Source organism: Micrasema longulum, unplaced genomic scaffold (genome assembly GCF_059751315.1).
Source record: "Micrasema longulum isolate JH-2025_06_02 unplaced genomic scaffold, ASM5975131v1 h1tg000480l, whole genome shotgun sequence".
In the NCBI taxonomy this organism is placed as follows: domain Eukaryota; kingdom Metazoa; phylum Arthropoda; class Insecta; order Trichoptera; family Brachycentridae; genus Micrasema; species Micrasema longulum.
In genome coordinates this window covers 524,676-551,024 of record NW_028277677.1, presented here as the reverse complement: position 1 = coordinate 551,024, position 26,349 = coordinate 524,676, and the positions used below count along the sequence as shown (strand labels likewise).

Here is a 26,349-nt window from a genome sequence, read left to right as displayed (position 1 = left end):
AATTGAATGCGAACAGAAGGGTGTCGAAAATGCTCACTTTCATCTATTTGACATTCTATTTTGAAAGCTCGTAATCAAACAAAACAATGTAAAAGCGAACACAATATCTTGTAGAGCAGAAAATTTTCTTTCAAATGATCCTTGTTTTGCTTTTGGTGATCATTTTTTAAATTTGGAAAAAAACAAACACAATTTATGTTAACACCTAATACCTACGTCAGGATAAACTTTATTGATTCATGACCAGACACTGATAGTTAAAATGCATGGAAATTTGTTGTATACAATATTTATTTAACAAACCTTATTACTTAATTCTGTAACTTCACTAATAAAAGTAGAAAATAAATATGGATGAAACCTGACACAGTATTTAAAAAATTCATGCTGAGTTTTGACTATATAAATAATTTTTTTTTTTGTAAAAAAGTAAATAAAATATTCGCAAAATGCACACAAGATTTCTAAAGAGCCGCAAGATGTAGGAAACTGGAATCAGTTACCACCAAATTTCATAGAAATTACCAATACTGGTTTAGAATATTACTCACGGCATTGTGAATATTAAGGATTAGGGAGACTGGATATCAGGTTGCAATCAATGGAATTAGTGAATAAAAGATCAGTTTTTTGAAAGTTATTTTATTAAAAACTAGTTACGTTCACTCCTGGCTGGCGTCGACATTTTCTGTCTGGAGACCCTTAAGCGTGGGCACGGCCACGTATGTTACAAGGGTGAAAAGCTTGTTGGCGGAGTCCTCGTCGTCATTGCGGCGTCGAGACAAGCGAACACGCACGCGGAATGGGACATTTCTGGAATTAAGAAATAAATGCATTAAGTCCCTGCACCGATAATGAACTGTATCGTATTGTATCTGGCCCCAACAATCTACCTAGGCAACGAGTTGTGACAGTGCCAAAAATAAGACGTAAATATCCTGGTACCGAAGCTAATGTATGGGATTGGAGGCTGAATGTTGTCAAAATGCGAATGTGCAGTAAAACAAATCTCGAGATCTGTGCAGTATGCAAAGCTGTGACAAGCATTATCAATAAAATTAAGAAAGGGTGCTGCATTGGTTTGGACATATTCAACAAATGAATAGAGACAGAATGGAAATGTTGATGGATATAGAAAACGAGGAAGACCGTAAAAGACATTGCATAACTAAATCCAACAAATACTTGAAGATGGAGATGTCAAAAGTCAGAATAATCGGCACACATGCATGAGATGTATGAATGTTGAGGAAGCGAGGTCTGTATGCAAAGACAGTAATGTGACATTTTATCATCTATGCCTACCCCTATGGCGAAATGGCATGATAGTTTATTGTTGCATTATACAAGTAAGTATCTCAATTTTGTAATTAACTATGCTAGAAAAAAAAACTTGTCGAGCAGAAAGGGAACTCAGGACCTCTGATCTGAAGTCCATACCACTACCATGGGACTGAAAAAAAATCTATGATATTGTTACTATAATTGTTCATTTCTTAAAGTATTTTAAACATGAAAAATTTTTGGAAGTAAAGTCACATAGAAGATGAAATTTTTAAGTAAAACTGTGGCTTGGATTTACAAGGGCCAATGCCGTAAATCGTAATATTACAGAAGAGTAATTATTTAGCCATTTGGTGGCGTAATAATGAACAGTTTTACGTCTTTGATAACAATTATAACACATGACTGCAGGTATGTATAAAATAGTTTCATTTACAAGTTTTTTAATTGACATCGACAAGAAAAACTTGAAATCTGACATTGGACCTTGTAGATCTAAGCCACAGAAATAATGATGCATAGGACCAAGTTGCACGAAACAAAGTTATTTATAGTAATAACCAATATGTTGTTGAAATGGGCTGCATTATATACAGTTTATCTTTTATCTAATAGTGAATGTACACCATAAGACAGTTAAGCTAGATTACATTCTGGGGGACAAATACAATAACAATTTTGACAATAAAAATACTCTGATGTAAATTATCACTAATGATTTAAATAAAATGATAAATAATATTTTATGTTTCATATATTTTTAATACCAATGTCTAAAATAGAACTCGAGGTATAAGGTATAAGAAACATATTGTAAATATGGTGGATATTTTTTTTCAGCATAAAAGATTTAAGTTCATAATCCACACATGAGGGCCCCGTTTTTTAATGGGAAATTAAAATTCATCTTCAATTTTATCTACAAAGTAAAATTAAATTATCAGGATAAAAAATATAGTGTTGAATTTTTTTTTTCTGAACATTTTCAATTACAGGATACCAAAGAAGATACTTTTAATTTTCATACAAATATACACATTTTCGTATTTAAATATTGATGTTAGTTTCGAAATGTACCGATGAAGACAGCGTCATTCATAATCACGGCGCAGGTGTCAAAATAATTGATCATGAATTGAATGTCAAATCAAGTCAAATTCAGGTGTGTAGAGTTAGGAATTTTTTTTTTATTCAAAATCAATGCAGCACCAATATACAAGTATCCTAACACTTAAAAATAGAAACTGAATACTATAAAACCTCTGACAATTAACCCGATGAGTTGTGGTATTGTAACTATTACATTTGATGGCCGATTAAAAAATAAACAAATAGAATACATTAATGGCTCAGTTCCACACAGATATAATTAGAAATTACTAGTTGCGAGAAATGGTCGACCAAAGTTTTGACACATCTATATTGATTTGTAACAAATAATTATTTATATCACTATGTAAAGTATATATGTATATATTTATGTGAATTATGTACACAATGGTTACTAGTTTTAGGATCTAAGTTGTTATGCAAATTATCACAACGTTGTAATTAGTTGTGGAGCTGAGAGACTGTTATGTTTATTTATATCCATATGAAAACATATGTCTAACAAGAGAAGCCCAATAATTTTTAAGAGTTATAACTTTGTAGAATTGAAAAGGAGTGTTTTATTGATAAAATGAAAAGTATAACTCAAAACGTCAAATTCTTGAGTTATCTTTCTATGGAATTTAGCTATTAACAAAGTAATTTTTCTTTTTTAAATTCACATTCTATTGTTAATGATAATTTTTTTAACATCTTTTGTAAAGGTTGTCTCGAGTCTTTTGTTTAGTTTTGTCTGGTCCCTGGTTTATTAGTCTTAACTGTACTTGTTTCATTTTAAAATGTTGCATGATGTTGTTCCGATATTCTAATATTGTGACCATGTCTACTACAATTTTTTTCAGGTTTTAGTTCGTCTACAATTACAGCAGTGGCTGATTTATGAATAAATTTGAAGGATTCTAGTTGCAAGAGTTCAGTTATATTTAATTGTTTAGTTTTTTTAAAGAGTTGCTGTTAGATAAGGGAGGTCACATACTAACTTTAATACTTTAATTTGCTGTCTTTGTAGTCTATTTAGGTCATTTTGATTTTCTGTTCCCCATAGTGGTTGCATACAACATAGGCATAGATTTTTTTTCTGTTTTCGAAACAAACTTTCTGTTTTTGAAACAAACTTTTTGATTTTGAAAAAAACACAATATTGTCGCCACTTTACTGCTTAAAATATTGATATGAATTGTCCATGTCAATTATCTGTCTACTGTTAGTCCTAAGTATATAACTTGTTCAATTTCAATTAGTCCTTCATCATTTTTGTAAGCAACTATTAACAAGAAAAAGTTATACTGATAAATAATTAAAAATAGTTAACCTTTCTTAAATTTCATATTTAAGTACATAAACTTAAAAACAAGGTTTAGAAGTTGTATTATTTCATTGAGTGATTGATAACAACAATATAATAAAAGTAATTATAATATTCTGGGGCAAACTGTAAAATAAATATTGTACAATGGATAACACTAGGAGTTGCCATTATTTATTTTTGAAAATGTGTTTTAAATGCATACCTGATTCCTTTGGACCACAAGAACTTGTTTAATCTGGTGTCGACACGAACATCTGGAGTTCCCATTTGCTTTTCAGCGAACTTCCTGATCTCTTTGATAGCCCTGGGTGCCCTTTTCTTTAAACCGACTCCGTGCAACCTCTTGTGGAGATTGACGGTGTATTCCCTGGTGACTACTTCATTTATGGCGGATTTGCCCTTTTTTTCGCCTTTAGGTTTAGCCATTGTGTCTAAAATGTAAAACAAACACACGTTTAATGCAAAATAACCTTCACTGCCGGTGACATTCGGAGCGTCGCAAGTTATATTAAGTCTGAGAACTTGGTGTCATTTGGACGAAAAATAATTACAATCCGCTAAACATTAAACCTTAAGATACATTTTTTTACAACTGATCTGAATATTTATTCACTTTTTAACACGGATTAAAACAGATAAATTAAAAACCACGAGTACCTTTGACAGCGAACGCAATGAAAAGAACACAACAGATAAAAAACAATTTGACAGAGTTTTTAACATTGTCTATGGTAATTGTCTATAGTTTAGCGTTGTGCGACCGATCGATATTGTACCGTTATAAAAAATATAATAAAAATATTATCAATAAGATCGACATTTTAAAAATCCATATAGTTTTCCAAAAAAATAAAGATAATTAAATAAAGTTAGGTACTGAAAATGTTTTCACTTCAGTTTGACCTCTTGTATTGAAGTATTTTAATTACCATGACAACGAAAAACAAATAAATACTTTTACTTTACCACTGTGACAAAGAACACACTTTAAAAAATATTTAAATATGGATTTGGAATTATCTCATTCAGACTATACTGTTGTTGGATTAACATTATCAAACTCTTTGAAAATTTTGCCTACTTTGGGACCAAAACCTTCATTGAAAGTTAGTAAGAATTTATTTATATCTTTCATAGAATATTGTATTCTTTTACTAGTGGGGTGGGATAAATAACATTTGTTATTGAAATTATATAATATAATAGTTAATAATAAATACCACCTATGGATTCAATAAACTGAATGAGTGATGTAAAAATACTTTTTAACATACAACCACTAGAAGAAAGGCAATTTTTTTTAATGAAAAATGTCCTAAAATATAATTCCGTAAACTTTTCAATAACCAATCAATTCTAATCATAAAACTAATTAAAAAATTTACAAAGATCAATATTGTCATTTCTTTTTTGAGGTGGCTGTGGGTGATCAAGATGGAGTACTTCAAGTATTTTCTATTAAAAATGATGATATTCAAGTTACATTTAAAACTTTACCAGGAGAACCTATAACTTCAGTTCACCTGGGAGGGTCTTTACAAGGTTTTTTTTAGAATATCGATAGTATTTTTAAAAAATGATACAGATTTTAAAACTATTCTTGATCTTCTACAAATCATTTTAGGAAGTTTAGCAGATAAGATATTTGTATCTTGTGGTACAGAGGTTCGAGGATACACAAAGAAAGGGAAACTATTTTTAGCCCTTGAAACTAATTTGTCAGAGCCAATAATAGCTATGTAAGTTAATATAAATACTAGTTTGATATTGACAATTTATTTTCTGTTATCAAATGTTTAATAATGTTTTTTTTTATGTTCACCATATTTTTCTAAAACTGTACTCATTTAACAAACTTTTATTTTAGGTGGGTGAAAGAGGCGGACTTATTAGTAGCAGGTGCTCACTGTGTGACACATTACCGCGACTGCAAAGAAGTGGGAAGCTATTTATGCGGGGATACTATAGTCGATCTAGCTGGAATACATATTCCAAATGTAATATTTTTTATTGAAATGTTGATTTTGTTGAACTGAAAAAAGGTACTCCATATCTCTCTCTAAACACGAGCATCTTGCTCCATTAGAGAGGTATATCTCATAAAAACATATACTTATAAAAGACTATTATAAAACTTTTTTAATTCAACTAAGATATTATTTTTATCATTATTCAGATTTAAGTTTGCTCTATTAAAATATTTACACAATGAGGAGGATCAGTGGCTTTAAAAAAAAAATATGCACCTACTGTATCATCAACGCTATGATTTTTTTTTCAATTTGTATTTTAAATATTACTTTGCGTGTGACGTCTCAAGTTCTCTTCCACTTCTTCTCAATGAGTTCTGCTGATTTGTCAATTGACTTACTGTAAGCCGGAAATCTATCACAACCCTCTTATCATTGGCCAATTCGCAAGAACTAGTGACGGCATGCAAAGTAGTTTGTTCTTAATCAAATTATTATTTTAATTTATTTCATACATTTTCAAGAAACTTTGCGGTACAATTTATTGCTTTAATTTTTACCCCGCGTAAGAATACAATTTTTATATCCAATTTCCCATAGGGCTAAACTTCCTTATTCAAATGTATGTAACAGTTAAAGTTTTCTTTCGAAAATCTTTGCAAATCTCAAATATTTTTTTCATGAATTTGTCAAACTTCAATTAATGTACTTTTCACCATCTTTGGTGATTTGTTTCAATCAATGAATTTAACATGTGAAGTTTTGTTTTAGTGAAGCTACATATATTGCACCTCTGATAAAATAGTCATAACTCAAAAAATCTGTTAAGTATAGGGACAGAATAAATTATTTAAAAAAATCCTGTATGCTTAAAACTTAAAGCTTTTTCAGATTTAGTGCAATAAAAATCAACGTTTAATTTAGTTGAGTACAGCTTTATACTTATAATAGGGATAACAAATAATAAAGTAAAAAGGGTACATAATATAAATTGTAAGTATGGTTGCTAACTATTTTACTAAGTAAAACCTGTTCTAAGATAGCTATCAATTATTCCTGACATTTTTTAAAAGCATTATTTTGATTTTATTACTAATTGCGCTTAATGTACAAGGACTTTTTGTTTTCTGATTTCTCTAAGCATAACTTTCAGGTAAATTAGTTTTAAATGAATGAAGTACTTATAACGGTTAAGGCTCGTGAGAGTGAGACTTTTAAAAAATAATGGCTTTTTGAAGTTTTATGAGTGGATTTTTCATAATTGATGCTCACCCCATCCTGCAATATCGAATTTAATGAGTCTGACATAAGGCAAAGTACACATTGCGTAAATATTGTAAGCTGAGAATATTTCTCAGCACTTTAAAACAATATATAAATCAATATCTTTAAGAGCCATCTCTGTTACTTCACATTACACTTAAACTTTGCAGCCATTCTTAAAGTGTCATTTTTTAACTATTTTCTATATGACAATCAAAATTTTCTTTAAAAAAATGAATAGCATTTTTTTAGACAAATTTAAATACATATGACATATCGGCATTGCTTTAAAAAGTGTAAGAAAACCAAAAAAAAAAAACAATTAAAAAACGTGGTTTAAAGATAAAACATAATTTTTAGGCTCTTCTGGAAATTCTGTTTTTTTTAGTTATGACGCTATTTTATCGAATGTGCGATATGTAATGCTTTAAAATCTGTCGCTCAACTGGATGCATATTTTTAAAATTTCTATTTCAAAGAGGTTTAATTTTGATGATTCTCATATACATTCTTTAATAAATAGTACCAAATAGATCATTCTGAAGAATTATTTGCTCTTGTACATTTTTTAGACCAGCCGAATAGTGGGTGTTGTTGCATGTAGTGGAGGGGCAGTTCGAGGAGTGGAGCGAGGCCGTGCATTGGGAGGTGCACGCTTGCCACAGGGCCCCCGGGTGCTCTGCCTCGTGTCACAGAGCTCTCCACATTTGCTGTGCGGTGCGGATGACGGCACATTGCACCTTTTACAGCTAGACAGGTCAACTTTGAAATTCAACATTAGCAAAATAAATTTAAAAACATTTAGCATGCTATTTTGGTAGGTTATCTTATAAAAACTAATTATGAGTCTCACAATGTAATAAATGAAAATGGAAAGTAAAGTAACATCCTGTTTGAGTTTCCACAATGTACACTTATTTATGACAAATTGAAAGTAATTTTTCAGTCAATAATATTTCTTTAGTTTGTCCATACTGAATTTCATTTCCTTGAAAGTTATTAAGATTAACATATTACAACAGAGATGAAGAACAATTTAGAGAAGGGTATATGGAAATCTAGGCATTTACAGGACTTATGACCTGTCGTTGGCTGGTTAGGGTGGCCACTTTAAACACTGATGGATGAATTAAAGAAATATGGATGTTCAAACATAGGTAAAATAGTGAATGTTACAGTGTTTAAAGAGGCCACTTAAACAAGCCGGACTTCCATATTTTCTTCTCATTCAGTTTTGAAACGAGAATTTAAATACATTCTTACATTAATGAGCATGTTTATTTTCATTTTTACTGTAGAGAGCACGGTGGTATAATAGTACAACAGTTTGAAGGTGTGGAAAGTGGAGACGGAGTTTGCGCCCTCGGCTGGTGGGAAGGGGGCAACTCCGGAGCGGGGGCCTCATTACTGTTACTGGCTCGTTCTGATGGTTCCTTAAATATTTATCGCATCGTTCCAGAGGATCCGCAACAATCAGCACTGATCTTATTCACATACGTAAGACATTATAATAAATGATCATTTTTGTTAAGAAGGTGAAGTTCATGAGTTTTAGTATATTTGAATAGGAAATATATACATCAAATCTCTTTGAGGGATTGTGACCTGTCATTGCCTGGTTGATATTGAGAATAATATTATTTTATAGTAAAAATTTACATAATTTAGAACCATAAATTTAGATAAGTGCAAAACCACTTCTAGGGATAATATTGACAGGATATGGGATGAATTTAGTGGTAGGTTTAGTTTCCAATACAAAGGATATGCATCCCGAATGGGGCATCCGAATAACGCGCAGTCTATGCATTCCTCGTCAAGCCTCACTTTACACGTAATATTCACCATTCTGCCTACACATATTTGAAAATCCTTCATTCCTTCAATTCATTCCTTTGGTGAAGCTAAAGAGTTAAGTCTTGAAATTTTTTTTTTATTAGGTAACTAACAGCGCTTCCTATATTGTCAATTTTCATTTCAGAGTAAGGAGGTTACATATTTATATCTTCATTTAATATTGGATTAAAGTGCTTTATATGTTATTACTTATTTTAGTTTTGCGGTGAGAGTTTGACATCTGTGTGGGGAAACCCTCTGGGTATAATAGGAGTTACCCGAGCTGGTAGAGTACTTGGCCTAGGACCCCCTACTCACCCGGATAATGCAGTAGCTAAACTGAAGACACTGAGGTCTGTTTATTATACCTAATCATAATGTACAAATCAGTAGGTATTGTGTCACACGGTGACTTCAAACCACCTTAAAATTTAACTATGTCTTAAGAAGGTAAAAAGGTTAAATAATAAAACATAGTAAAGATTCAAGGAAAAGAGATACAGATGAATAATATTATGATTTGTTGGAAGTTCATATAGAGATATGTAGTTATATTCAACTATATTGCTTTTTTTAAATCTATTTTCAATAAAACAATGGTCCAACAAACATTTCTCCATAAATTTTTGAATAAAATATAATTTGTTAAATGATTATTTTTCAGTACCCTCCATTTATATATTTTTTGTCGTTTCCTTAAAAAATGTAATTTAGTGGTTTTACTGTATTCATTTTTTAATACACAAACACAATATCAGAAATATGTATATACATTAAAGAAATTATTAATGTTAAATTTCTAAACATAAATGTGTCATAAAATGTGTAAAAAAGTTGTATTCATATTATACAGTATTGAAAGAAATGAAGAATTTACATGATGTTCAAAGTTCATTTAATAACATTCTACAAAATGAATAGAGAGCATGTTATTTCTATAAAAATAATAATTTACATTTTCAGAAATGAAGTTCAAGAGCTAGAAATGCGAGTAGAAAAAGAAAGAAACAATTACAGAACATCAACTCAGCCATTGTCTCAAGGACTATCTGCTATACCAACACTACAAGTTGGAGAAGAGGTAATGAAAATTTTTTATTTTTTTTAAAGCTTTCATCTGGAAACGATCATCATCACAGCACTAGAAACTGAGAATTATAAAATCTTAATTTTGTAAATACTAATTATGTACGTGTTTTGTAATACTTGGGGCTGTATAAAAAGAAATGTATAATTTAACATGCAATGATGATAATTTAATAAATACAAATATTTAATCCGTCAAGTATTCTTGTTCTAAATCGCAAATATTTTAATGTAGGTAGTTTTTTTCACTATATTTACATTTATTTATTTTTTCAGTATCTTTAGCCTAATATAATTATTATATAAATAATTATTTTAAGCATAATATGCAAAACGATTACGTTTTAGGAAATTGGTTTAGTTATGGAATGATTATGTACTTTTACAATAGCTGAAAATTATTTTATTCAGTGTTTTCATTATGTGTACAAAATTATTATTTAAGTGGGGTCCGGTAGAAGGAGATGGAGCACGTCGTCTTTGCCTGTCTTTGGGGGCCCCCTTGGACACACTACTCCTGCAAAGCTCTGCCCCTCTCCGCCTGTATGATGCGGCACTCAACACTGCCCTTCTCACAAGAGCATGTGACCCACAAGTGAGACACTGACAATAGTTTGAGTTTGTCCGTGAATATAATCAATATAGATGGATAGAATTGAAATAAATAGGATTTCCAGTGAAGGGTAGACTGGTGAATGTAAATTTTGTAATTTGTAAAGTGATCTCTGAAATCAGTCAAGTACAAGTTAATGGCCTTATAAATTTTTAGATTTTCATATCCTTTAGTAAAAATAAATTCACTGTCTCTGTTCAGATATCCATTAATTATTAATAACTATTTTTCTTTATTTTCAGAACAGCCAAAGTTTGTTGGCTACATACCGCTGTCAGGCCAACACTCAGCGCCTGGAGATGCGGCTGGGGGCAGAGGTTGAAGGACTCCAAGCAGGGGGAATCTTGCGCCTCTACCTCACCCCCCTTCTGCAGCCTAAGTGCACACAGCTGCTGATCCATAATATAACCCCCCTCTCCTGGCACGTCCCTACTCAAGAGGTAACACTGGACAAGTGAGTTGATCTAATTTAAGTTCATTATCATAGTGAGATCAGTGCTAAAGTTTACTGCAATTTTAGCAATAAAAGTAAAATAAAAATAAGAAGCAAATTATAAAATGACTGGGATTTTTAATTAACAGTCTCGTTTATTGCAGTGGAAAAATGGTTGAGAAACTAATTACTTTGATAAATGTTATTTATATGTGATTACAGAGAGTACAATAGTTTGAGTGTACAGGGAGCATTTAGTAAGGCAGAGCTACATTCTTGGCTGGTTAGATTGCTGCCTGATGTTCCAACTCGACCACCTCAGAACATGGATACTCTATCTTATCACTCAATAATCACGGACACTCCACTACGCTGCACTTATAGGTAAATACAAATATCTTATGGAGTTCTATCGTTTATAATTCTACCAACCCATTTTATTACAAAAAAAAAACACCTAAGGTGTAACATTCTTGGCTGGTAAGCCCTGCCAAAAATTCAGTAACTTTATTGTGAAAAAAATATTACAATGCAAGTATAATTTTTATATCATGTATTGAATAAACTTCTTTTTCACTTTCAGAAAGGGTGAAGCTGAGTTCAAGTCAGAAAATATCTCTACCATTGCCATAATTAAAGATTTTCTTTCACTAGAGGCTACTAAGAAAAAAATTAAACTGGAAATTTCATGTAGTAAGCATACCTTTATTATCTTTTATAAAATGTGTTTAAACTTTTTTTTAAAACTCTTTTTCATTCTGGTAAATGAATATATATTATTTATTATTGATTCAAATAAATCATATTATATTTTAGATGTCGTGGACGATACACTTATAAGCACACTGTTGAAACTTCACCCCAAAATGTTTGAATCTTTTCAAAGGATGAGAGATAACAAACTGTTGGAAGCTTTACGGTTAGTAACACTTATAAGATTATAAATTTATTATTTTACTTAATTTGTATAATCTTTTATTTATTCCAGTGAGCTAGAAGTCAATAGCACAGATGAATTTTTAGAAGAGCGTATTTGTAAAGATTATATGGAACTACTTCGCAATCCTCCATCATCAATTGGAACCAAAAAATTTCTTTCTTTACAGCAGCTTTGTGGTCAGTAAAATTCATATTATTTACATTCCAGTATGTATGGGTGCATATTACTTGAAAATTAATTATAAATAAATTATTTTCTTCCAGATATAATTATCAACCTATTTAACGACCGAAGTAGACTAAAGGGAATAAATGCCAAAAATAAAATATCAGAATTGAAAATCCTCCTTGAGAACTATAACTTGGAAGAAATCTTGTTATTTTTTAATAAAAGTTTCGTACAGTAATTTATTTCTTTATTAAACCTTTTCTAAAATAACACACCAATTTCCTTGTTCATAAAAACTTTCGACAACTCTGCTTTGGGGGACTTGCGAACAGAGATTTTCTAGTTCTCCTTCATCGAAAACGTGATAATATCTCATAAATGTATTGTCTTTGTTATTATCAGTAGTATCCAGTGAGTTATCTCTCAAACTTTTCAACTTCCAAGGAACAAATAGATCCTGGTGTTGGAATTGAGTTCTATTGTTGTGAACTGGTAGATTTAAATTGATAGACGCACCTTTTAAGTCTTTTAAGTCCTCCGTTGCAATATTATTAATATCTAGTATTATATTGTCAGATCTATTTTTCCGACTCTGTTTTAAGTAACTCGTTTTTTGACCTCTTGCTTGATCTCGCGCCCAAACTGTGATAAGAGCTCGCCCTTGGGGTCGTAGAATTCGTATTACTTCAGCTATTGCCTGGGTTCGCCTTTCCTGTTGATAATTAGATAACAGTATGTGAGAACAAACCTTAGGGATATATTTAAATGACTTCATTAGGTAGATATCATAGTACCAACCTGTGTGGCGAGATGGTGGAATACAGCAATGCTAATAACAGCATCAGCAAACTGTGAGCGTAGTGGGAGACACAAACAGTCCCCCTGTGCAATTTCTGTCCTTCTAACTTCCTTCTCCAACAATTCTCGTTTTTCCCCTCCATACATGGCCACTTGCGCTAGAGAGCCATTATACTCAATACCAAGCTAAAATACATATTTCAGTTAATTAATTAATTAATTCAGGCATGAAATGTTTAATTTAAAAATGATTTCACTAATCGCCGATTTAAAAAAAATGAATAGGGAATAGGATCCTACATACACTGCACAAACTGTACAACTCAGTTAAAGTTGGACTATATTGTTTACATAATCTACTAGTTTAGTATGTAAGTACTACAATAATGATTTATTTTTGGAAAGGTACATAAAAACACTGTGTGTATAGTGGCCACTTAAGCCAGCCAATGACAGGTCATAAGCCTAATAAATGCCTAGACTTCCATGCTTCCTTCTCTAAAATTTTCTGCATCTCTGTTGTTATTTATTAATTTTTAAAATCAGTGATACAGTATTATTGTAAATATAAAAATATTGGAAGCAATACAAAATAAGCACAAAATATAACACCAAAAAATATTCTCAGAAAAGCTTAGCCTGTTTGTATTCCTTAAAAATAATAAAAAACACAATTTAGCTGAATATCTAATTTAATTTACATTTTTAATAGTTGTTTTTTTTTTAAATTTTATTTATTAATTTTTGGTACATTACAAAGCACATTTTTTTTATAAACGAAAAATAAATACACTTAAAGAAATTTTTTAAACTTACAACAAAAACTCACATAGAAATGGCCTGTGCGTGGATATACTGGATATGCTATATTTATGTTGTTATTTCGGTCAAAGAGGATTGGTCTACTTCTCGATTTAAGTGTACATCTACTTCCATTCTCCATACGGACAATTTATTAGTAAGTACTGACATTATAAAATTACTATCAAGAAGTTGACAATAGAGATGGGTTGCGCACGGATTGAGGGGTGGATCAGGCCAAATAGGTCGAAATTGTGTTTTTATTTGGCTCAGTTTCACAGAGAAATAACTATAAAAAAAAAGTTTTGAGTTAAACTATTTATTTTATCAAAAAACACTCCTTTTCAATTCTACAAAGGTACTCTTAAAAATGATTGGTTTTCTCTTATTATACAGATGTTTTCATATGGAAATAAATAAACTCAACAGTCTTTTAGCTCCATAACCAAATAAAACGTTGAGACAATTTCCATAACAACTTTAATTCTAAAACTAGTAACTATTGTGTGTCTAATTCTCATAAATATATACTTCACTTAGGGTGATATAAATAATTATTTGTTACAAATCAACTAATTTTTAAATTTTTTTTTTTTATACGCCTCCACACAAATCAACATAAATGTGTCAAAAATTTTATCAGTTATTTCTCAAAACTAGTCAATTCTGGTTATCTCTGTATGAAACTGATCCATTTATGTATTTAGGGCATGTTTTAAAATTATGTAAAATGTATCCCCCAGCGCAGGAAACCCCAGGTTAGGTTTACATTACTTTAAATAAAAAAGAATAAATTGTTTTTAATCACTATTGTAATACAGAAGAATTCTGTTTATCCAAACTGAAATCTTCCGGATTGCCAAATATCCAGACCGTTATCAGGAAATAAAAAATAAAAGAGAAGTTTTTAATTTCAACTTAATTGTGCATTAACTTTGCTGGACATGTTTAAGTAAGTTTTTGACGTGATTCCAATTTGCTGTATTATTTCAAAGGCAATAAAATCTGGCACTCATTAATCCGGATAATTGTAGTTTTATGGTATATTATAAAAATGTATATGATTAACCTGCATGAGATCCTGGCGTATCCTTAAATTCTTTCCATTTCCACAGCCAATATCAACAAGAAATGATCCTGAAGTAAGTGAATTTACAAAGTTCTTAACGCTAGTCCAAATTTTAGATCTCGTTTCGTTAAAATGAGATGCTATTTTGTCATACACCTAGCAAATAAACACAATACAAATTGATCAATTAAAACAATCGAGAGTAAATTAGAAATAATTTTTTTATAAATAAAACAATTCAATCTATGATTTTGGTGAAAAATATTTGGAAAACTTTTTTGGAAATTTATATTCTGGTCCAACTGAGTTTCTGTTCCGTACTTAGACAAAAAAAAATATAGTAAATATTAACCTAGTCATGTAATCTAATTATCAAAAGATGGGTTATTATAATTTTAAAACCTCTATGTCTATATTATGTAATATAATACTTTAAGTAATAATATCATAAAATATTCTGTCAAAAAATAAATCTATATCATATAATTACTGTAGATTATTTATTGTGGTTAGTTAATATCTCTAAAAGATTCTTCGTAACAAAGCAAGTAATGAAATACAAACCAGAAATAAAGACTAGGTACCTTATGAACATGTTGTTGCTCTATGAGTGCTGCTAAACTATCTCCCATGTCTGAGGTCTTGGTAATTGTTTTCTCTGCGTACGTATCACAATGCTTCTCATATTGACACTTGCATTTAGCATCTTTACGAACCCAGCGGAATGTGAAGGAAGTTCGTTCAGAGCGTTGATGAGTTTTTCCATTAAACAGATCATAAGTTCTAGGGGTGATTCCATGAGACCATTCGTACCTGCAAAAGAACATATAAAAATCCATACATAATTTTAGATAAAAAGTTAATTATGATTGTTTTTTCATTCTGCTATTCATTTTGAAATATTCATGCAGTATGATACTCAATGATGATAAATGTTAATCAAAGAACACATTCGTGAAAAAATATTTTTGTTAATCAGAGTAATAATGCACCATAGCAGGTTGACGTATTATTACTCTAAGGAATCAACAGATATTTTAAACAAGAAGATTTTGAGAATGAAGTCCGCTTAATATCCGTCATTGGTTAGTTTAATTGACTGTTCGGCCCATAACTGAACATCTATATATTTTTTTATTTATATTTATTGATCAAAATTGGTTTACAAAAGAAGAATAAAATTATTTAGGGTTTGTAGATATAGAGAATAACTTTTCTACCTCTCTAATAGAGTAAACACTCGTATATAGAGAGGGAGTTCGTTTTACATTCATTCTTATTATCTAAACAAGTTCCTACAAATTAGATATTATATTCTAAAAGAAACGTAATTTTCTACTGTATCGAGTTCACGATAGAGTGAGTCTCGTGTGTTTTTTCAATTTCGATTTAAATGTTTTGATATTAATTTTAAGATTTCTGGAAGATTATTTATATTTTTTCCCAACATATGTATAGTAATTTTTAAAGCCGTAGTTGTATTGCATCTATGCCAAGTTGAATTATTTGGAAATCTAAGGTTCCGAGAATTTTGTAAATTAGTGGGTTTTTTTCTTTGAAAGTTTGTAAAATAGATGATTTTTTTAAAGATGTCATCAATTGAGGGCACATCTAGTTCATAAAAAACTAATTTTGAAGGGCTTACCCTTCAAACCTTTTTAATATAATTTTAGCAATTGTTTTTTGGGCAGTCAAAAGCGGAATAAATTTGAATTGTAAGTTCCTCCCCAGCATATAACCTCATACTGCAGAATAGACTGTATGATTGTGTAGTAAACAGTTTTAATATTGTTTTTTTATTTTTTTTTTAAGGAATTAAGAGAGAGAATGTTTCTTAGTCTAACAAATATGTCAAAAAGCTTTCCAACTCTTTTCACGATAGCATTTATTTGTGATTTCTATTTCATATTACTATCTAGGATAATACCAAGGTACTTTATATCATTGTAATAAATTATAATGAAAATGAAATAAAGATATGCTCCACTTAGGAACGGATGTGAAAAAGAAAAAGAGAAGAGAATAATATTGTTACCTTGCAGATACATCCATTATAAGTAAAGACCTTCGAGGAAGTGGTAAACTGAACCGTCTCTGACCAAGTCGAAACTCCATAACAACTGTTGATCCGAGAGATAACGAGAGTATCGGACTAAGGAATGCACTATGCGTATCTACATGTGATGGAATACCTGTTAAAAATGTTGCAAGTTAGTAACTAAAGAAAGTTAGTAAAACGCAAGTAAAAAAAAAACTTTATAATTATCCTTAGTGTAAGAGTAATGTTAAATATTATTTATCACAAAATAAAAATAAATTAATCCAATCATATTATATTTTCAGCATTGATATATTTATAATAAATTAATTAACCTTGGCCTGGACAATATTGATTGACAGTTAGTTGATCCGGGGGATGTGTTATGTTACTGTCAAATTTTCTTAGACGTTCCCATAAGATTTCACACTTCTGAGGTAATTTTTCTTGAAGTGGGTTATTTAAATCAATGTTGTTGGTAGTATACATGAACTCATAACCGTAATGTTTAACTCGGCGATGTTTCATGTGGTTGGTGCTACATGGGTCATCCCACTCTACAGACGAGAGCAGCATTACTTCTTCTTCTTCAGATACAAAATCTTCAAGCAAGGTTAATCCTTCAGGTGGAACGGAATCTTCCAGATTATCAAATTCTGGAACTAAATGGAGGAATATCGTGTTTTATAAATTAAAAAAAATGCTACAGATGCATTTATATACTAGAGCACTTGTTTCATGCAGATAAAAACTTGTCTCCTACAAACGCCAGGTTTGGAGATCGTGCTTTTGCAGTAGCACGTCCCTTTACCTGGAACCAATTGCCTTCACACCTGTGTATCAACAGTCTCAGTAATTTTAGATCTAAACTTAAATCACACTGTTTCCCTTTATCGTACTCTCAATTTTCACTAATAAGTTAATTTTTAATGTTACCAAGTAGGTAAGTCTTAATATATTATATTATATAGCACAAAATTTATTATAAACGCCCCTGAGGTGATATTTACTAAAACAGCGGTATGTATATAAATTAGTAGTTTATTAAACATCTTTAATAAGTAAAATCAACACAGCCATAAAATTGCGATTATAAAAAATTAACATTTTGGCATAAGACAAAATAATAATTAGTTCTATGATAATAATCGTTGTCTAATATTGTATTTACAACACAATATGGTACTTATTGGCCGAATTTGTAATATTTACACTGTTGTTTGATATATACACCTATTTTAATGTATGTATATTAACTTATTTTAACTAAATTAATCATTTTGAAATTATTTATATTGACAAAATCATTTCTACTAGTTTAGCGAGTGGTATATTTATACATACCTGTTGGAACGTAATTTAAATATAGAGGGTGTCCACCTTGTGCTAATTTTGTTCTTCCGTGAATACCCGAGTAAACTTGTATTGCGGATTTTATATCGGAAAACATGATAAAGCAATAGGATTTTCCTGGTAACATAATTACTCTATCTATATCACCAAACAGTTGGCAGGCACTTATGAGGTCTTCCTCCAGTAGTTCTGTGGCTAATCCTGCATTACAAACAGCGATATTCTGTGAACATTAAGTTTATTTCAATGTAATGAAATCAAGAAATATTATTGGGCTAAGTTACCCTTGATGAAAAAAAATAAACTTACCTTTTCTGGGTGATCAGAAGCACATATCCCAGTTTCAGACAATATCATGTATTGCAATTTTTTCTGCTTTTTAAAAATCTTTCGATCTTTGGACGTCAAACTATCTTTCACATTTGACATTATTAAATTTTAATATATGATGACTAAAATAAATTTACTACTAATGTTGTGGCATTTGTATAAATCTAGGGTTAGAAGTCAGAATATAATATTGGTATGGAATATATATGGCCATACTATGTTTTGTGGCGATCAGATATTATATCTATTGAGGTTAATAAAGATATTTCAGGTACACCTGATAATACACGTCAAATAATATAATTTATAATTGTCAAATGTCAGATGCAAAGATTTTACGTCAGATGCACATGGCACGTACCAGGAACGTACGTCACAGATCATAGACAGCCTTGCGAACCTACATAAAGATAAAATCGATTTCAAAAATGTCAGTTGTTACACTTGGTCCAACTTGGGAACCACATTGGGGACATTGGGGTCTATTCACACTTGTTACTTGTTATATCACTCCCAGATAGCGGTGAAACTTGGTACAAACTTGATTTAAGACTGATGGAAGGTTGAAAAGGAAAATTTGACGCGACAAGTTTTTATCAAAAGTTGCTGGAATATTGTTATGACAAATTTGAAGGGACAAGTTTTGACAAAACTGGCTGGAATCTTGTTATGTCAAGAATGGTATTTCAGAATCCGAAAGTCATGTAGTAATGATCAACACAATACCATATACATAAAAATATGGAGAGAATTCTTTTTTTAATTTTTTTATTATTTAAACTGTTATATTTAATCCCAGGACTTTTCTACAAGACCGATTTTTTTTTTGGCGCCACAACAGGCCGTGAGGCCCAATTACAGTGGTGAATTACAGCACGTTACGCCCAGCCTTAGAAAAATCACATTTAATTTTTGTGTTCTCACCAGGAATCGAACCTAGAACCTTCCATGTGTGAGCCAAATGTCTTAACCACTACACCACGGAGGCCGCCGAATTAAATAAGTGCATGACAAATATCCGAAAAAGTGGTTAATTCCAAACAACATCCAGATTGGGAATACTATCAAAGTCATAGAAAAATGATATATTTCACCGTTTTTGTCCGTGGGTTTCATGTCATTTTTAATTACGCATTTGTCATTGGACGTTTTTCCGGCGATTTGAAAACTTTTAATATTGTCGAAGTGATAATATTCAGTGATGAGTTTTTGTTGCACTGTCACTCGACAAAACCGTCTTGTCAAGAGCTCTTTAAAAGTAAGTATGATATTAATGTCTCATCCCCTGCATAATGCTCACAATAGTTTAAACTGATTAATTATTAAATATCACAAACATTATACTATTATTGAATTGAATTGATTGAATTATGTTTCATTTACAGAACGAAAATGCTATTGATAATATATCGATATAATTAACCAGTACTTTAACCCCAGGGGCTCTTATTATGGAGTATTGTAAACTCACACTTTATATTATCTCTGAATCTGAACTTCACTAGAAATTTGGTATCAAAAACGCCACTGCACCGGTGTGGGCTTAACGCAGACGGACACCAGTCGCGCCATTTCATTTACAGTAATATCCACTTGTTTGGTATGTGCTAACTTCTGACAAACGGTACAAGCATATTGCGCTGTGGAGACATTTCTTTTTATTTTCCGATTTTTCTGTTCTCCCCCCTTTTTTCTCCTCTCATCACCCTACCCTTAATTCCTTCTACCAATTTTGTACCCAAATCTACCGATTGTTTTATTCTGTATCTACCGAATTTCGCTTGATGAAGGTTGGCAATGCTGTTAGTGTATCTAATATCTGACAGATCTTGACAGATCCGACATACTGACATATCTGTGCATTGTCTATGGTTGATATTTTTCGTTTGAAGGTTAAGGACTTATGAATTCAGATTGATTAATTTTCAATAAAATAACGTCATAATATATTACACCAGTTTTTTCCTCTAGGAACTAGTAACTAATATTAAACATGCCCCCCTCCATTGGAGCTCTGGTAATTTAAAGCTTACAATAATATTATATTACTTAAAATGGAGTTGTAAATTGACATTTAGTGTATCAATTAATCATTTTTTAGGGACCTAAAATACGGCAATTCGCCAGGAAAACCCTATTTGACAAAGGCATTGCTTCGCAATTACCAGAAGCTTATAAAAAGTTTTGGAAAGAATGGAGGACGAGGCCCGATCCAGTCCACTATATTCCTGAAGAGGGACGGTGGAAAAAAAATCCAGTTACTGGAGAAATTGTACCAATTCAAAATGTTCCTATTCCTCTTAAATATCCCAAAGAAGCGCAACAGGGAATTTGGGGCGGTGAAGCTATAATACAAGGTTATTTATTTTTATATTTAGATAATATTTCTAAAGACATCTTTTTCAAATTGATCTCGGAAATTAAAAATGCTATTTGGATCATTCTGGAAGTATTCATTAGTGTTGGTATTGTAGTAAGTATTGACTGAAATAATTTGATTTGGGTCATAAGTGTTATTTTTAAAAACAATATAATTGATTCAACAAACCAAAACATAGCTGGAGTTGGAGATATACTCTGGTACTGAGATGTAGAGAAATTAAGAAATCTTGTTTTGAAGCTATTGATGCAAATATTTTGAAAAAGAAAAACATACCAAAAGTAATAAATTCATACTTCTTATTGAAAATCGGGTTGTGGTCCCGTGGCTAGTATTGCGAACTCACGGATCAGAGGTCCGAGGTTCAAACACCACTCTACCTCAACTTGATAAACATTTTCTAATAGTGAGTCATTTACAACTCGTTGAAAATGGCCACCCAAGTTGAAATATTTGACTAAATTATAAGAATGCTATTATTATTTTATTTTTTGTAAATAATAAATATATCTCAATTTTATAAAATTATTATCACTCCTCTCCATCCCTGAGGAAACGATTTTGGTTGATAAGCTTGGAAACCAGAGGATCTTCTCTAGATGTTGTCATGCGCTGACGATCACTTCCCTTTTTTTGCTCCAGAGAGCCGGTTTCATGAAATTAAAAAAAATCTCACATAACACTCTGAGGAACCCTTATGTTCATAATGATTCATTTTATGGCACAAACAAACCTTTATAGAATGGATTGTCTTTTATGGATAAAAATCAATCACTTTCACTTATCGCTCATATTGTTTTTATTCACAGGTTTTCAAAAGAGAAAGCTAAAGAGGCGAAGGGTTCCACATTTCTGGGTTCCAGCTCTTAAGCGATCAGTGATTCGTTCAGATATACTCGATTTGTATTTCTCTATTGTTGTTACACAGCGAACTCTCAATCTTATAATGGAAAATTATGGTTTCGACCATTACATACTGAAGACACAAGCCTGTAATCTTCAATCTCAACTAGCTCTCAAGCTTAAACAAAAGATGCTCAAAGCTTTGGAACAAAACTGTCCAGCTTATAATCATAGGCCTGACAAACAAAGCGAAATCTTAGATGAGTATGAACAATACCTCTCATCGGTAAGTTATGTTCGTTCTCCATTAAAATGTCGAAAATCACGTTGACCTCTAAGAAATTAGTTCAAAAGTCATAATGAGGAAGTTCAGTGGTTTTTAAAAAAAAAATTATTTGTTAATAGACTGTTAAAATAAGCCAAAAAAAAATATTTTTTAATTTTTATATATCGTATTATCGGCGCTACGATTTTTCAAAGTTTTGTATTTCTGAAATAACTCCGCGTGTAACGTCAGAGGTTCATTTCCGCTTATTCTCATTTAGTTCTTCCTATTGGTCCAGAAGCGACAAGCAGACCAGAAATCTTCCATAGCTCTCAGATCATAGGTTGATTCACATGAACCAGTGACGTCATTTAAAGTAGTGCGTTTTTATCAAAATATTTTTTATTATTTTTTCTGTACATTTTCAAGAAACTTTGTTCTACAATTCAATGCTCTAATTTTTACCCCGCATAAGAAAACATTTTTTGTATCCAATTTCTCGTAGGGCTGAAGTTCCTCATTAAGTTTGTTTATGTATTGAACTTTGATTTTGCGTGGAAATTTACATTGTGTTTATTTTGCTGGATCTTATACCCTTGGTAAGATCTTGGTTTGCTGGACTTGGACTACTCACCCGTGAGTCGCCATGTACTGCCCTGTCACGGGTTTCTCCTGCGATAACTAAGTGAAAATGTACTATAAGATGGCCAAACTAGTATAAAATCTCCAATTCTTACACTACCGACATCTTGTGATATCTGTCCAAAACAAAGCTTCGAAGAAAAGCCCTAATCTGGACTAAATCATTGGCAGTTTTAAATCTTCCTGCGCCTGGCCAAGGATTGCTTGAATTAGTTAACGAACTATCACACTGCAGTGGTCTTGTGATCTTAACATTCCATGTTTTTTTCTCGTGAATGCAATTTTTTTTTTAAATGTTTTAAATAAAAAAAAAATCTAAAATATTATAAGTATGTATGAAATATTATTTTTTAATAAGCAAATGTTCTAATTAATATAAGTACTGAAAGTTTCGCAATTAGAAGTTTTTGTTTTTACTGATGAATTATTCAAACTTATTAAAAATAAAATTTGAACTAAAAATAATTTTAAACAAATGTGAATAGTGTGCGTCATACAAATTGACTTTGATGACTTCATAAAATGATAAATTTGAATTTTAAAATGAGGAGATTTAAAAAAGAATGCAATTTAAAAGAGTGGTGGTCAGCGCGTTTGCCTACCATGCAAGAGGTCTCGGGTGTGATTCCCGACATAATTGACATGAATTATTTATTTAAAAAGGTGTTTTTGCAACTAGAATATTTTATAGTCCCTGGACTGGCACCTGAACCGCAAGACTGATCATCTTATCTTCATGAAACAAAAATGATCAAGATATGCTGCGATTGGTGTACCAATGAAGTGCCCTATGCACCATTGGGTGCGGAAAGGGAATGATGATGATGATGACTTCTTAATTAAGTAAATAAATAAAACCGCCAGCAGAATATTGTAAAACAAAAAGCTTATCTAATGCCAGTTATGAATCTCATTTATAGAAAATTTGTAATTACCGCCTTGTGCCAGAAACCTGATGATATATTTGAACATTTTTATGCCAGTATCTTACATTATACTACTCTAGACCTGTAGTTCAATTAATGTGATTTTTTTAGATATGCATAATATATTTTAAGATTATTTTTGTCTTTAGTACACATCTGAAGAGATTGATTGGTATGGTTTAACATGGACAGAAGCAATCAAGAAACTCTCTCAACAGAAACAGTCAGAAAATGTTCCAGTGCCTCTGAAGCTTAAGTATAGATCCGATCTTATAGAAAAGCTTAAAGCCGCTGGAATTGCTGAAGCTCAAGATCAAGTTTCTTCGTAAGTTTATAAACACATATACATATTGAAAAGTGCATAAAATTATACATTGATGCAGGGCTAAGGAGTCAGAAATAAGTCTTTCTCACTCTTTAGCTATTCATTATTCGAAATTACCTTACAAAAAAACCTTCCTTACTAATGAATGGTGTTACCAAATGACGAAAGGCGCACTTTTGCGAGCTTTTCAATCTGCACTTGCTACTGATCGTAATGTAACTACTTCAAATCACCGTAATATAATTAATCATATAATTATCATAAGTATTATATTGACGGTAAAAAGGCTAGCTAAGTGACTGATTATAACTTATATAGCGCCATTTTTGTAATTTTAAGGGCACATTACAAAAGTGATTCTATGCAATAGTGAATTTAATTTTAAGTAAAACTTTTCACCACTGTAGACAAAATTGAGTTTTATGTATACCACTTTTCTCAAAATAAGCTGCGTTGTATGAGCCAAGCACACGGGTATACATTTTGATATTTACATCAAAAGCAAAAATAAAAGTTCATAAAATGAACGGATTTATATCACACAAAATTGGACTTTTACAAATTTCAGTTAAGGTTTTCGTTCAATCTGTTCTTGATAAAAAACCAGGAAAGGTAAATAAAAGAATAAATATCCTACATCTACAGAGCTCTAATAGTTTTACATTAATACCCGCCTTACCTAAATCAATTTCACTTTTAATAAAAAAAATTGTGGTATCACACAGAACCTATGCCCACAGCATCTAAAATGAAAAAAATAATTTTACAACTGTAATTTTTATTTTCAGAAACAGCTCTTGGATGTCTAAAATAAACATATTCAGCAAGAAACAAGAAACCTAATGTTTAGTACCTACATAGTGAAACATTGTTCAAATATATGAACTGTATTGTACTATTTTAAATAAAATTGTACCATTAAAAATGTGTATGTATATTTAACAGTAGGTAAAAAAAATAATTAAAAGTCATATATTTTCACATTAGAAAATGGGTTGAGAAAACAAAAAAAAACTTTGTGGCATTAAGCGTTATTTAACTAAATATTTATTTTTAAATATGTATGTCAAAAGTATAGCGGTATGTTCATACCCTGTTCTGTCACAACTTGATTCCTATTTTCTAGTAACAGTCTACACAGTTATTTACAACTAGATGAACATGGCCTCAAAATTGAAATATTTTTATAAATTAAAAAAACCTAAATATTTAAATCAAGGTAGTGAAGTAGATAAAAGGGACATATCGTCGGTGATACTGCAATACCGCATAATTTATTGAGTTTTTTGGTTTTGGTAGAGGAACTTTCCAAAAATACCACTGGAGTATTAGAAAAACTATCATTATTTAAAGTAAAAATTTAAAACTAACGTCTCTTAATCTCTATAGTGAATTTATTGCAGTAAAACTTTTTTGTAAAAAATAAACATGTTACGCAGTATCACCGACAATACATAAATAAATACACAAATGAAATTTAAATAATATATTTTCATAAGTGAGAATATTTGGTACGCCAGTACAAAGTAAATGTGTATTAATATTAATTACATAACAAATCACACAACTAAAACAATTGATGTGAAGTCAAATAAAATTATTAAAAGAAAAACAATCAACAAAGAATGTAGAAATACCTACTTAACAATAATGGTAGTAATACACATATATATTATATAAATTCATAACCTATAAAAAAATACACTTCCCATTGGTGAAAAGATTCTTCAAAAACATACATATGTATGTACATATTATAATATTTTAATGGCACACAGTATTGTGCAATTTCATACATGGCAACTTCATATTATAGGAAAAAAGCGAACATAATAAACATATCTTTTCAAATTAATACAATAATCGAGGATTACTTTTAATAGTTAAGGTGGCAATTGGGATGGATAATTATTTAAGTTTGTAAGTGAAAATTCTTGATGGAAGTTCATTGTAATTTATTATGAAATAAAAGACGAGTCATACTTTAATCCACAAATTTGGAAAATCCTTAATAAAAATATATATTAAGGAATACGTATATACAGTAAAACCTCGTTTTTACGTTTTCCCGCTTTTTACGCCGAAATATTTAGGTCCCATTTTTTCCATACATTCTCATTCAAATATTCCCCCCCATTAATGTTTTTTTTCATTTTCATAACCCCGGTTTTACGTTCGTTCTCATTCGATCTGTCAAAAGACAACAAGCCGCGCGCCGCCGCGTGAATGGAGAATAAAATCGAGGTAAATAAAAAAGTATGTAAATTATTGTCTCAAACTAAATTCAAAGTAGGTGCAGTGTAATTGACCATTTTGTTTAAGTGTCTAATTTTGACATTTTACTAAATAGTGACATGAAGTTGATGCATGTTTAGGAAGAATGAAGTCTTTACATAAATAACTTACGATGCAGAAAGTAAAAAAAATTAGCGATAAAAATATTATTTGAAGTTATAAACAAAATGTGAAAAGAAGATAGTTTAAACAGTTATCATAAAAGTGTGAAACAGTTTTGCCGCGATGTAAATGACAGTTGAAATTTTGTGGTGCCATACTAAAAAAAGTGA

The 26,349-nt window shown here is 30.9% G+C and overlaps 4 protein-coding genes across 10 annotated transcripts; 2 read left to right on the top strand and 2 right to left on the bottom strand.

Annotated features, from left to right (window-relative positions):
• Nucleotides 1-273: 273 nt before the first annotated feature.
• Nucleotides 274-4,385, bottom strand: RpL31 (ribosomal protein L31). Its single transcript, XM_088226979.1, has 2 exons — nt 3,906-4,385; nt 274-813 (listed from the first exon to the last, which is right to left on the bottom strand). The coding sequence occupies exons 1-2, from the start codon at nt 4,127-4,129 to the stop codon at nt 663-665; spliced, it is 375 nt and encodes a 124-aa protein (XP_088083105.1). The 5' UTR covers nt 4,130-4,385; the 3' UTR covers nt 274-662.
• Nucleotides 4,386-4,630: 245 nt separating this feature from the next.
• On the top strand, nt 4,631-12,367 carry LOC148281280 (BBSome complex member BBS7-like). Of its 6 annotated transcripts, XM_088226946.1 has the most exons (15): nt 4,642-4,809; nt 5,119-5,245; nt 5,328-5,442; nt 5,571-5,700; nt 7,509-7,693; nt 8,235-8,433; nt 8,992-9,125; nt 9,736-9,853; nt 10,304-10,453; nt 10,714-10,925; nt 11,127-11,288; nt 11,488-11,597; nt 11,721-11,823; nt 11,893-12,020; nt 12,108-12,367. In XM_088226946.1, the coding sequence occupies exons 1-15, from the start codon at nt 4,708-4,710 to the stop codon at nt 12,248-12,250; spliced, it is 2,118 nt and encodes a 705-aa protein (XP_088083072.1). In that variant the 5' UTR covers nt 4,642-4,707; the 3' UTR covers nt 12,251-12,367. The 6 variants fall into 6 exon arrangements, with proteins under 6 accessions (XP_088083077.1, XP_088083076.1, XP_088083072.1 ...); XM_088226949.1 differs by lacking the exon at nt 10,304-10,453; XM_088226945.1 differs by having other exon boundaries at nt 11,488-11,823.
• LOC148281279 (tRNA (carboxymethyluridine(34)-5-O)-methyltransferase alkbh8) lies at nt 12,179-18,920 on the bottom strand. 2 transcript variants are annotated; one of them, XM_088226953.1, is made up of 8 exons: nt 18,381-18,920; nt 18,063-18,272; nt 17,054-17,380; nt 16,716-16,872; nt 15,265-15,493; nt 14,681-14,836; nt 12,811-12,996; nt 12,179-12,724 (listed from the first exon to the last, which is right to left on the bottom strand). In XM_088226953.1, the coding sequence occupies exons 2-8, from the start codon at nt 18,196-18,198 to the stop codon at nt 12,263-12,265; spliced, it is 1,653 nt and encodes a 550-aa protein (XP_088083079.1). In that variant the 5' UTR covers nt 18,199-18,272; nt 18,381-18,920; the 3' UTR covers nt 12,179-12,262. The 2 variants fall into 2 exon arrangements, with proteins under 2 accessions (XP_088083079.1, XP_088083078.1); XM_088226952.1 differs by having other exon boundaries at nt 12,245-12,724; nt 18,063-18,294; nt 18,381-18,789.
• Nucleotides 18,921-20,211: 1,291 nt separating this feature from the next.
• On the top strand, nt 20,212-24,707 carry mRpL28 (mitochondrial ribosomal protein L28). The gene is made up of 5 exons (XM_088226964.1): nt 20,212-20,418; nt 20,503-20,758; nt 21,591-21,910; nt 23,607-23,782; nt 24,571-24,707. The coding sequence occupies exons 1-5, from the start codon at nt 20,395-20,397 to the stop codon at nt 24,623-24,625; spliced, it is 831 nt and encodes a 276-aa protein (XP_088083090.1). The 5' UTR covers nt 20,212-20,394; the 3' UTR covers nt 24,626-24,707.
• The last annotated feature ends 1,642 nt before the right edge of the window (nt 24,708-26,349 follow it).

Coding starts and splice junctions, on each gene's coding strand:
- mRpL28 (XM_088226964.1), top strand. CDS start 20,395: ATGCCCCCCTCCATTGGAGCTCTG. Junction 20,419..20,502: donor CCCCCTCCATTGGAGCTCTG/GTAATTTAAAGC, acceptor ATCATTTTTTAG/GGACCTAAAATACGGCAATT. Junction 20,759..21,590: donor CGGTGAAGCTATAATACAAG/GTTATTTATTTT, acceptor TTTTATTCACAG/GTTTTCAAAAGAGAAAGCTA.
- LOC148281279 (XM_088226952.1), bottom strand. CDS start 18,500: ATGTCAAATGTGAAAGATAGTTTGACGTCCAAAGATCGAAAGATTTTT. Junction 18,295..18,380: donor CTTCTGATCACCCAGAAAAG/GTAAGTTTATTT, acceptor TAATGTTCACAG/AATATCGCTGTTTGTAATGC. Junction 12,725..12,810: donor TCCACCATCTCGCCACACAG/GTTGGTACTATG, acceptor AATTATCAACAG/GAAAGGCGAACCCAGGCAAT.
- LOC148281280 (XM_088226945.1), top strand. CDS start 4,708: ATGGATTTGGAATTATCTCATTCAGACTATACTGTTGTTGGATTAACA. Junction 10,454..10,713: donor CAAGAGCATGTGACCCACAA/GTGAGACACTGA, acceptor CTTTATTTTCAG/AACAGCCAAAGTTTGTTGGC. Junction 11,289..11,487: donor CCACTACGCTGCACTTATAG/GTAAATACAAAT, acceptor TTTCACTTTCAG/AAAGGGTGAAGCTGAGTTCA.
- RpL31 (XM_088226979.1), bottom strand. CDS start 4,129: ATGGCTAAACCTAAAGGCGAAAAAAAGGGCAAATCCGCCATAAATGAA. Junction 814..3,905: donor TTGTGGTCCAAAGGAATCAG/GTATGCATTTAA, acceptor TCTTAATTCCAG/AAATGTCCCATTCCGCGTGC.